We start from the raw sequence: 12,794 nt of genomic DNA on the forward strand, positions 1-12,794 counted from the left end.
AATGGATAAAGGATGATCTGCAAAGGAAAAATAAAGTGGGACTATGCTCATTTGTGCTTCTTTATTATGTATAATGAAGGCTTAGAGTTATTTTAAAAATAAATAAAATAAAAACAAAATCCTGTTTGTTTTTTACATTAGAATATCACGTCTACCCTGGCTTTCTTGAAAGGTTCTATGGCCAGTAGACCTCGGAGGTTAGAGAAAAGCAAGAAAGTAAAACATTTTTAGTTCAGTGGCAAATTGAGTTTTACTCTGCTTAATGCAAATGTTGTAGATTGAAAACTCTTGAATAAGGAACTGGATTGATGTGTCTTGTACAATGTCAGTGTTTAACAATAATCATATTGCATCTTTTTCTAGGCAAAGAATTAAATGAAACTTTGATATTCAGCAATTAATTATCTTTCTTTTTCTCTCTTGCTCTGCAGCAGAGATCATGGGGATTAAATTAGGCCAAACAAAACCCAACATCTGATGAACAAATATGACTTAGATTTGTTTTCACAGTCATATGACGATTCAAATTAAATGTCTTTTTAATGCAGCATGTTCAATTGAAAACATTTTGAACCAGGTTGTATTTTTTTTCCTAAGGGCGTTGGGACTTTTCAGTCTGATAGACAGTTTGTGGCCTTCATTAGTGCCTCTAAAAGTTCCTGGTCAAAGTCAAGACTGTGAAGCGGTAAGGTGTATTTTACTGAACAGTGTTTCTTCATCCAAAATTAAAGTTCTTGTATGTATAGTGTGCACATGTTTATTTGGGGTGTCAGATTCTCCCAGTCCCTTTAGCCATACAGCTATGCTCTAGTGCTTCTCCCTTCATTCTAGACTAACTGCCTACCCCCAACCCCTAGACCAACACCTTGATCTCATCCACAGAGGCGGATTACAGTTTTGTAGGGGCTCGTCCCCATCCCTTCTGCCTGCAGTCCCCCCTCACCTCCCCAGCTCATGGGGGTGCCCATTTTTCCAGGGCCCCTCAATTGGCCGAGGCCCCTGGGGACAGGCCCCGTTGGCCCAGTGGCTAATCCGCCACTGCTCATCCACCACTGTAGGTGGTGACTACCTCATCGTTAACTCTCTGTACACATCATGGTGGAATACACCGTTGGTCGTTAGTTTGGTAGTCCTCTCCTTCTACAGGAAATACAAATTAGATCAGATGCTATGAAGGCAAACCAGAAAATATAATGGTAGAACTCAGCAAGGACAGGGTGTTCTAACTTCCTTTGCATGCTGGAGTGATTCTGACTGTGGTACTCACTCTGCATGAAGATTATCTTCTGGAGGTTTAACTGAGCACTAAAATAATCTTGGTATAATAAAAAATAGTGTGAGCATTTCTGTGAATTTCAAACTAAAATGTGATGCTAATGTGCACTGCAAATCTGGGATTTTATCTGTAAAAATTTCCCTTAATTGACATTGTATTCAGAAAAGAAACTTTGCCTATTGTGTGTTGTTTGGGAGTATTACTCTGATGGGAAAATTTTGAGATGTGGTGGTGTTTTTAATCATTGAGAATCAGGTACCTATTCTGTTCTGGTATTCCTGTATAACTCTCACGTTGGAGAAAAGTTTGGTGTTATTTAATTATGTGCATAATATTAGAACCTACAGTTCTCATCCAGGGCAGGGCCCTATTGTGCTAGGTGCTATACAGACTTATACATTGGGTGTTCATGATTTAAAAATAAAGAAACTTACCCAGGGGGAAGAAAGTAACCAACACAAAGGAAATTGAAAAAGGTGATTATTGTTGGTTACGCTAGAGAAAAAATCCCATGAATCTCTTTGCTACAGTGTACTTTTTACATTGCTAAGGGATTTACATTGGAGAACAAAATTAAAACCCTGATGTTTTAAAATAATACCATTGAAGTTCTGACTTAACCTGAAAAAGCAAGACCAATTCTAAATAAAACTACCGGTCTGTCCTGGATTCACCCCTCATACAATCTAGGTATTTCACAAGTCTCAAAAAAATTGATTGATGTCTGTGCTGCAACAAGTAGGCAGCAGTGGGAGCATCTATGGATGGAGCAGCACTCTTAAATGCTGTGTAATATTGTTATAACTTTCATTTGTTTTTAAATTATTTTACTTTAATAATAATAATTATAATCATTAAAAATAATCAATAGAGAGGAAACTTTCCATTGCCATACACTTCAAGTGTATTTCACAAACTAGGATTCTAATGTTTGAAGATGCCACAATGAAGTTTATTATTGTTGCCAATTTTGGCAGTATGTGGTTTAATTTTGATACATTTCTTATTGATATAAATGTGCCTAGAAAGCAGAATCTTTTAGATATAATTAAAAATATGAATAATAAAATGTTACTGTATGAAGAGGTCTCTGGAATAGACTTCTCTTGTGCCATACATACACCAAACTATCTTTTTTGATATATTCAAAAGGAAACATTTCGTTTTGACATTTTTTTCTTATGTGGAAGTTCTTTTTAATGGCTGAACAGCTGTTTTCATTAATCCAGCTTTCCTTTATTATAGAACGTGTTTCATTAACTCCTAAACAACATCCCCAGAGTAGAATTTTACAAACTGATAAACAAAAATAAAACGATAGGGCTGACTCTGCATCCTGAGAAGCTATTCTAGTTTGAGGCCTCTTTGAATGCGGATTTCTAGTGTGGTTATTCCATCTCAAAACTGTTTAAGGATATAAGGGCTGGTCCTAGCACAGAGAAAAGTTCATGTTGTTGCTAAATTGCTGCTGTTCTCCATTTTCTCTCTGTGCTGCCCAGGATTTAACTTGGCAGCTTTCAGCGTTCTCAGTAAAGCTGCTTCAGCTGTTTACTGTCACCCACCCACATGCAAAAAAATCCCCAAGTCTCAGAAGTCACACATTTGTTTGAAAACATGAAAATCATAGAATTCATAACTCTCACAACTGCCCTGTCACAAAGCTGTCATCGTGGTTGTCCATTGTGCCAAACTGTGTGATATTTTTGAGCTATGGATCAATGTCAAATTAGGAAAAAGGATGACTTACAAACTGATTTAACTTGCGACATGAAAACATTAAATTTTCATCGGTTCCTACTTCACCAGGGGTGTTGTGAGTATCAGTTAAATGTTTGCATAGCACTTTGAAAATGTTAAGTGTGATGTAAGTCCTAAGTATTATTACTTATCATTATTGGTCATATTGAAATACTTTTAATTAGGTCCCATATTTCTTTTATTTATTTTCAACAGATTAAAACTAACCTTCCTCCTCCCAGCTTCTGTTACATTCTTACAGCTCAGCCTGATCCAAGACATGTCAATATAGGTGAGGAAGGACAGATTTCCAATTTGTACCTGCCCCCAACTATACATAGTCTAAAGGAAATTCTTCAGGTAACTTTTTTTTAAAGTGCAATAACAGGTATTTTGTACTACTGATTTAATAGGTTTATAATACCATGTTTGACTAATCTTCCATTTTAAATTGTATGGCAGGTTGGTGATTTTAATCAACGTTGTAGCTTTTGGGCACAAGTTATATATCGAAGGCTGCAGGTAATTTTACTTTTTAGTAATGAAATGTACTAAAATCAATGTAATGTGTGTAAAGAAGCAGATATTTGCTGTGTTTAGATAAAACATTTACTTTTCAGATGCTCTTTAAGAGGTAAGGTAGGTAAGATATCCCTGTGAATGGGCAGCAAGAAGAACTGTTCTACTTGGTCTCACTTCTGTTTGGTTTAGAAAACTAATTTCTTCTGAATCAAGTGCTGTTTATCATGGGACAAATTTTCACTTATATATATCCAGGCAGCTTCCATTGAAACCAGTTGGGATCTGCAGTGACAACCAAAAAGAGAATCTGTTTTACAGTTGAATTCTGCCCTCAGATGCACCTGAGAAGCCCCCATTCAGTGGTACATCTGAGAGCAGACTTTGGCAGATGATGGGTATAGAAAGAGAGTGATTCTGTCCTTGTGTGCAACTGGGCAGCTCTCCCTCGCTTCAAGGGGAGCCATCCAGGTGCACCCAAGAGCAGAATTTGGCTTCTCTAATCTACTAGTAAAAAGCAGGAGCTCCTAGATAAATCTGTCTGCCATGCACATTGGATTTTCTACTTCTGGATTTTTTTCCAAGTGATGCTTATCCCTCTGTATCAGTAGTTAAAAGGATTTTGCAATACTGATTTTCTGCAGACTACTGAATATGCAGTAGATGGAGGATTTCTTGACAAGAAAAATAATGTCAAACAAAACTAATGAACAGAGATAAGGAAATTTGAAGGGATTTAAATCCAACAAGACCAGCTAAGAAGCTGGAAGTGCTCCGCACCACCATGACACAGATCTGAATTCAATTTCAGGTCAAAAGTCTCTTGCTTCCAGGGCTCATGGGTTATAATCTAATACTTAGGCAAGCAGCATAATTGACTCCTGAGAAATTAGTGCCTTTTATTGCTCAATAATGATTTCCCCAAGCTAAATGGCATGGGCATTTGTGTGGGTTTTAAAGCAAGATGAAATTATGAGATCCTGAGGGCTTCAATAGGGGAATTAGATACACAGATTTGTCTCCCTGCCCTATTTTCAAACAAACAACCAAACAACAAAAAGAAACTTTCCTCTAAAAAATTGTTTTAATCACAGAAAAGTAGATTGTGTTTGTAACTGGTTGGCCGATTAGGAGATCATTGATTTCAGATGTGCCTCTATCTGAATCAATATTGTGTAGCAGTATCCTATTCTAGAAGTTCCTGGTGACTTAGTTAGAAAAGAGATTGACTAAGCTGGGATACATTGCTTTGAAGAATTTTCATGTGCCTACCAGGAAAGACCTATATATATACTTTCATGTTGTTAAAATGTTTGATAAGCCAGGTGTTGTTGTAAGTGATCATTTGCTATTTAACTGTATGCACTAGACTTCTGTAAATTAACAAGATAAGGACTCATAAATTATTGGAAAACTATACTACAAAGGTAATGAAAAATGTTTCACTTTTGGATAGCTGCTCTCGGGATGTAACTTACCTGTTGTTTGTGTGTCACTCATCTAATCCTTCCAGAAATAAAATGTCATGTGCAGCAACTTGTTGATTGCTTCAGTCTTTGCCAACAGGAGTTGTCCTTCACACGCAAGATTATTGTGCAATAAAATGTGAAGTGAGGACCTTGATTCAGCTTTAATGTCTTCTTCAGACTCGTTATTCAGAACTGGGAAAATACTCTCAATGAATTGTGTACATTTTGTAGTTAATTTATATTATTATACTTTAAAAAGCAGCAGTGTTCAGTCCAAATAGCCACTTGATCGGTATTCTGCAATGCCTTATTTGGGTGAAGGGGGAATGGAAATATGCCTTTTATTATTTATTTATTATTCAGAATAAGTACTGTGGTATAAAAGGAAAATGAGGAAATATATTCCATCTGTGCTTGAGGAGTTGTCCTTTTTTATAACTCAATCCTGCTGCTGTTTGTCTGTTGTTTCCTTTCTGTTCAGAACAAATTGTCACACATACAAAGATGATGATTTTACAATGACTTGTGATTATTACTGTTATTATTATTTTACTTTTTGGCTGACTCTTCTGTTGTGTACCTCTAAAGACCAGCTTTTAAAAGCTCTGGGGTAACTCTCATGTGACAGCTGTAAAAGTCAGTCTTTCAAGACTGTTTTAAAACTCTGCACATATGGAAGATGATCAGATGCATGTAGCTGTTACAGAAGGAACTTGGGGATAAGTACAATAAAAAACATATACTAAGGAACCAGAATAAATTGTTGCATCTGAGTTATGAATTCTGCCAACTACCATTTCCAATCAGTGTATTTGTTCTGGGAGCTACTAATATGAACAAATGGCTAGTTTTAAAGGGTCTGATTTTTTTCAGTGGTTTGACTTTGCTGTTGGAAACAAGAGCTGAGGTTCTCGTTGCCTCATAACCTGTAATAGATGAATATGGCTTTAAGAGTTCATGTATCTTTATTTTTAGAAATGTAGACATGCTCTTGGGGCGGGAGGTGAGGTGAAGGAAGTTAGAGTTAAACTCCAGTAAATAATTGAGATGATAAAGATTCTGGTATTTGCAGAGTATCTTCTACCTATATGATTCAATAAAAATTGTAATGTATTCTTGAAAATTAAAAGTATACATGATGTTCTAGTAGCACCCATCACCATATTATCTAAGCTCTGAAGTATTGTTTTTAAAAAATCATAAATCCTTCAGAAAAAAAGTGACACAATGTTTATATTTCCTTGAATACTTGGATCTAAAATAAGTTTATTTATCTAAAAATCTCTTTTCTCTATCATGCACACACACTACTTCATCATTATAGAGCTGCTCCTGAGTGCTCTCTTTGCATGAATTGTAGATATAAAATAAAACACTGAAGCATTTAAGGTGGATTGGGAACACACAGAGAATTACAAAAGCTTTGCAAACAGACACAAGAAAACGCAAATTGCCAAACTTTAGCGCAGCTGATCTTGGTAGATCTTTTAATAAATTTAATATCTATCTGTCTAGTTTGTTCATCAAAGTAATGTGAAACGTTTTAAAACACTAATGAGCTACTGTTAATCATGTTTTCAGATATGAAGTCGAACATAAAGTGTAGGTATTTTGGCTGTGACATCATCTGTTTTCATGTTGGTTATTTTAGCAATACCAGAATATATTTTTCCCTGTCCTAAATAGGCAGAAGACTTATGTAGTCAGGGTTGATTCCCTCGTTTCTCTCAGAACACTTTATGAATAATTTAATTTATATTTATATGTATTTTTCAGAATTTTTGAAAGGTGCTATTTGTTCACCAGTAAGAAAAACATCCAATTTTGTAACCTATAGCAGCTGTTACCCAGGGAGTGGTGCATATGAGAGAGTCTGATGACAATATTTGCTGAATTTGCTTATGCAGGAATAACGTCAGTGAGAGACTTTTTTTTAACTACAAAGCCCATATAGGGCCTTGTCCAGACTAGTATAAAAGGTGTATTTTTAAAACATTGCTATCTAACACATTTTAACTAAATATTTTTAAAATCTAGTGTGGATGGAGCAAATTGTATTATAACACTAGCTGGTTGAGGTAACCCCAGGCTCCCCACTCAGGTCGACCAGCTAAATTAAGATAAAAGATGTTAATCTGCATCTGTGTCAGGGAAAGGGTTAACGCATGTTAACTAATCCTGTCCTAACCCTCACTTCTCTTCCTGTCCAAGCTCTAAACATCATGGTCTAAGTGAGTTTTGTTTGTTATGAGGAGATGAAGCTGTTTTAGTCTTCAGTTCTGCTATTAGTTTAATCAAATTGTATTACAATTAAATGAAAATGTTTTGCCCTTTCTTTTTGAAATCCTAGGTAAAATGTAGTGTTTCTGTGGGTCAAAGGGAGTTTTGGTTATTTGTGACTGACTTCACACTGCAGAACGGGGCTAAAGACAACTGTGGAACTCCAAAGACTGTACCTGTATATTTTGCTTCATCATGTGTTCTTGATGAGAAAGTGATGGAGGCACTCACCAATGCGTCCCACTGTGTTATCTTCTTCAAGGATGCTTTGCGAGGAAATGGTAAGGTGTTTATTCATGGTACTGGGGCAATTGGAGCCAAACTAAATTAACTGTGGCCCTTGGGCATTCAAATCTTTATTATAGACATTCAATCTTCTGAGACTCTAAGACACTCAGATCAAAATGAAGCATTGCAAGCTGGGACCCAGTATCTGGGAAGGGGGATTTGTAACTGTTGTTTTCAGTAATTTTTTTTCATTCTTTTACGTTAACTGAATTTACTTCCCCTAGAAGGAGTAGGGTTAATGACAACCAGAGACTTGACACCTCTATTTCCCTACAGCCAGAGGCATTGCAAGCTGCTCCACACTGCCTTTTCAATGTAGCTCTTCAATGACCATACGGTCATCTATGGGAAGATTGTTCCATTTCTATGCCCATTCATTCTTTGGCCTCTCTTCCAAGGCATCCAGTTAGCATGCCAGTTTAGTGCCAATGGTTGTGACAATATTAGGACGTGCATAGTTGTCCACCAGGGAATACAGTTTGAGAACACCAAATTGATTTCACATAAGATGTCAAATATTCATGACTTTCAGTCACCATCAATCCAGCCTAGGTTTGAGCCACTGACCTACTTATGAAAGGCTCCATGTCCTGTTACCAAATCCATTGAACAATCTATTTAGGAGTTGAAATCTGGTCCATATTATGCAAATGAGATGTGGCATTTAGGTGCAGATGAGTAAAAGTTTGGGTAATTCCTACTTTGGAGAGTAAAGTACTGCATGTGCCTTGCCTTAGGACAGATTTAAACAAATAAAAACACCTCTAAGAGAAGTACAAACTTATATGATTAAACAACAGACAAAAAACACATGCTTCCAGTGAATAAATTACAATCCTGTTTGAATTGAATTTGAATCTCTCTTTTTTTTAAAAATCTGACGTAGCAAAATCTTTTTGCCCAGAAGGCACTGAGCTTACCAAGAGCATTATATGTATTTAATTCAAAAAACAAATATGCTGTTGTGGAGGAAACCTGAAATAATCCATCTATCTGGTTAGTAATGGGCAGAAAGCATTGTCTTTATTGGCCATGACAACATGGTCACCTTTTTCCTTGTTACTGTAATAAATTGAAATGTCTTTGTTGGCAGGTAGGATTATTTGTGTTGAACGTACCGTTCTCTTGTTACAAAAGCCCCTTTTGTACACGGCTGCCAAGGCTGACTTTAGTGAGCTGACTAACCCTGTCAAACTAGATGAACTGGATTCTACAACACAGGCCAATTCCATTTGTACCATAAGAGGTTGGTACAGCCTTTTTTTAAATGAATGCTGCTAACTATTTATGTTCATTTTAAGCATTTAGGTCCCTTGAATAAAACAGTGTATTGAAGAAAAAGGGGGGGGGGGAAGAGGGGGTGGCTTGGGGGCAGTTGCTGTGTGTCATTAGGACAGTCAGGTTTATATCTCTTCCTGGGTTTTCATTGCCTTGTTGCTGTGGAAGAGTCTTTTCCCCTGCACACTGTTGCCCATCTGAGCTCTGCATGGTCAGTGTTCCCATTCAATGCCTGTGTGTGCGTGCGTGCGTGTATGTACACACAAATCTTTGCTGTAAAATGTTGCATTCTTTCACTTCATATGTCAGTTTGCACCAGACTTCCCTATCTTACCAGTTGGGTATAGCATTATCTGCAGTAAAATTATTTTTCTACAGAAAGATTAGGTGTGCAAGCAAGGACTTGTGCATAAGAGGTGCGGGGGGGTTGGTTCTTCCACTGCCTCCTTCCCTTGGTGCAGGGGTTTCCAACGTGGTGCCCGCAGGCATCTAAGTGCGCCCGCGTACTGGCCGGAAGATGAGCATCCGCTGAAATCGGCGGCATTTCGGCGGCGACGCCCCTGGATGACACTACTTGTTGGCGGCATTTTGGTGGTGACGCCTATTGATGTTGCCGCTTGTTGGCGGCATTTCGGCGGATGCTCGTCGTCTGGCACCTGCCAGACAAAAAAGGTTGAGGACCACTGCCTTGGTGATATGCTGAAGCAGGGCAGTTTAATGTTCTAGTGAGGGCTCTTAGCACAACTTGGCCACACTAGCTCCCCAACCAGTGCTTCTGGCTTTTGGACATTGCTTTGTTTAATCATTAATCCATCCACTACTAGGGCAGGAATATTCCCTACAGTGTATTTTCTAATGCTTTGTCTGTTCTGCTTCTAAAGGTTTCAAGTTGTGGTGCTTCATTTCGGAGATTACTTCACAGCCTAGTAACTCACACTTTCGATTAAAAAAAAAAATCTTTCTTAATTTCATTCCATCATTCCTAAGGCTACGATTTAGTCATGGGTATTTTTAGTAAAAGTCATGGACAGTCATGGTAATAAACAAAAAGTCAGGGCCTGTGACTGTTGACCTGTGCATGACTTGTACTATAAATACCCTTGACTAAATTGTAGGTGTTGGGGGCACTCCGGCGACGCGACTGCTGCTCAGGGTGGCGAGGCTCCAGTGCACCACTGCTGCTAGGGGGGAGCGGCCCAGGGCCACGACAATGCTGCTGGGGGTGTGGCCCGGGGCTCTGCTGCTGTTCCCAGACCGCTGCCCCAGGGCAGCTCTGGGACCAGCTGCCTGGGGTTGCCCGAGCAGCAGCCAGTGTGGCTGGCCCTGGGCCGACCTTGCTGCTTGGGCGGCCCTGGGATCAGCTGCACCTACCACTTCAGAAGTCCCGAAGGTCCCGGAAAGTCATGGAATCTGTGAAGTCCGTGACCTCTGTGAAAGACTCGCAGCCTTAATCATTCCTATTTATGTCCTAGACAACTCTTTACCTCCCCTGGAGTTTGCACCCATCAAATACTTGCTAACACACTTCAAGTGATTTATAGAATATTAGCAATGGTGACAAGGGGTAGTACTGAATCCTTACAGACACAGATCCATATAGTTAAAAGCTGGTGTTGTTACCAAAAATACCCATTCTGTTGTTGTGATAACGCCCAATGGGTTAGAATCTCCGCCACTAGTATGAGTATATTGCATTGAAAAATCTTGATTTCTTGCATTGCATAATGAAGAACAACTATAACTGTAGGGGACTTATTCTGAGCCCTGGTGAGTTATAATGTCTTAGATCAATATTAGCAGCTATTTTAATGGTATTTCAATCAACATGTTTGAAATACTGCTTTTTTATTTCAACCACACTAAAATTTATGCTAAGAATATTTACTTATCTGCTGTTACATTTAAACAGACCAAGTATGAGAAGCTATTCCTTCTCCATGTCAGTCTGCACCACTCTTTATGTAGTGAGATCAATGCAAGATACCTCCCCCCGCACACCTTTCAACATCTAGAGGAGAAAAAATCCACCTTCATGTTCCTGTGCAAGTTAAAGCACATAATAGTAAAAATGAAGAGCTATTTTTAATGCTAAAGGTACACACAAAAACCCCTCAGCCCCTGCTCTTCCTTTAGTTGTGAAGGAAGGGTTACAGAAGAAATTGGAGACGGAGTTGTGCTGCTGGTGATCTGGGCAGATGTGTTTTATGGAACTTCCTCTGGCGTTCGCCCCATTTGATTTTACAGTTACTTTCACTTAGGGTAACTGTTATTTTATTAATATTCTCCTGGGTCCTTTTGTTCTAATGCAGAATGTAAAATATCTTCTCCTATTATAGGCAGAGCTTTCTCTGTCTGTAGATAATCTCTCTTCTTTGTATTTTCACATAGTAACTAATAGTTTACAGTATTTAAAATGGATTTTCACTGCTTTGTAGTTTGTTTGGCTACTTCCTCTTTGAATCTTTCTAGTGGAAGAATAGTAGAGGATTGTGTAGCACGGCTGTTCTTGTAGTAACAAATTTATTTGGTGAAATGATTAACAAAGGAGGTGTATCTTTCCTGAAATACTTGCAGCTTCTCCATTTGTATTTGATAACAGCATAAGATTATTAATATTTCTTATGAGGTCCAACTGTTCATATGAGAGAGTTCTAGTAGTTCGTACCACATATGCTTTGTGGGAGGATTAACTGTTTAACAGTATTTTTTTTCAGTGAATGATTCAGATATGATATTCTGATTTTGACACTTGATGTCGTCATATTTAAGCCCCACTCCAAGAGTTTCCAGCTGTACTGATAAATTACTCAAATGATGATAATCACCACCCTGCCTGTTCCTAAATATTGTCAATTGACCAGACATTCTACCCACTCATTAATCAATGTGACAAGCTGAAGAAAACTTCACACCTATTGATTTTGGAGCTTTCAGTCAGCACACTTTCTTTAGCCACCAGCTCTCATTCCCATTAGTGACCAGTGTCCAATTTTCCAGATGCAGCCCAGATAGGCCATTCTCAGTCTCTTCATGCTGATGACAGCAGCACTCCAAAGAAATATAAGACATGTCTAAAAGTCAAATTACAACTACTGATGGGTCCTTAAAAAGAGAGATCTCAGGGCCAGAGTCTAAAACTCCTTGAAGTTGAGGAAAAACTATGGACTTGGTAATTCTATACAGCATTTAAACCTGTTTAGATTCTGCATACCGTTTTATATTGTGGGACACGTGTGATTGTCACCTGATTAGTGTGTCTGCCACTGCTTTCACTTGGGTTGGTACTCACCTTTTGCTATCATCTTTGATGGTTTCACTGGGGAGTTCACCTCTTCATCCAAGTAAGAGTGAATTTCAACACTTCGGGTAATCTAGTCAATAAAATTTGTATCCATTTTTCTCTCTAATTACTTGGATTACATAGTGCTGGTGCTAAACAAAGTATCTGGAATACTATACAAAAGATTAAAATAAATCAGACGGCTGAGGTAGAAGAAATTGATCTACCAAAATAAGGACAGTTTAAAAATAACTTCAAAAAAGTTCTGGTGGAAGAAGTGAGGGCAGAGATGTACTTAAAAAATAGATGACTATCCTTCCTCCATTCAGAAAAGAGGCACTAATATACTGTGGCAGGTTGTGTAAAAATCTTGTAATAACAAATTCTAATTAAATACATCTTGCACACACCCCCCCCCCATGCATTATAAATATTAGTTTTCATCACAAAAACAAAAGAAAATGAATGAAAAAGTTATCCACTTACTTCATGCTGTGTCATGCCTGATGGTCTCTGCTTACATGTTACAGATTGCTCTTCAGCAAATGTACACTACCCTTGAAAATCACTTTTTATCAGAAGTCTGTGTTTTCTTTGCTTATATACTTAACTGTCAGGTCTTTTGAGCCATTTGTTCAAGCCACATAAATTCTGCTTCAGAATTCAA

The 12,794-nt window shown here is 38.1% G+C and overlaps 1 protein-coding gene across 2 annotated transcripts in view; it reads left to right on the forward strand.

Annotated features, from left to right (window-relative positions):
- Window positions 1–12,794, forward strand: part of SPIDR (scaffold protein involved in DNA repair) — a 311,226-nt gene that overhangs the window by 288,458 nt on the left and 9,974 nt on the right. For both annotated transcript variants that reach the window (XM_024192845.1, XM_024192846.2), the window contains 5 exons: window positions 598–685; window positions 3,230–3,373; window positions 3,476–3,535; window positions 7,352–7,562; window positions 8,663–8,815. In XM_024192845.1, the coding sequence (XP_024048613.1) occupies window positions 598–685; window positions 3,230–3,373; window positions 3,476–3,535; window positions 7,352–7,562; window positions 8,663–8,815 (656 nt within the window). The remainder of the gene's footprint in view (window positions 1–597; window positions 686–3,229; window positions 3,374–3,475; window positions 3,536–7,351; window positions 7,563–8,662; window positions 8,816–12,794) is intronic.

This window comes from Terrapene carolina, unplaced genomic scaffold (assembly GCF_002925995.2).
Source record: "Terrapene carolina triunguis isolate 2854851 unplaced genomic scaffold, T_m_triunguis-2.0 Scaffold58, whole genome shotgun sequence".
Classification (NCBI taxonomy): domain Eukaryota; kingdom Metazoa; phylum Chordata; order Testudines; family Emydidae; genus Terrapene; species Terrapene triunguis.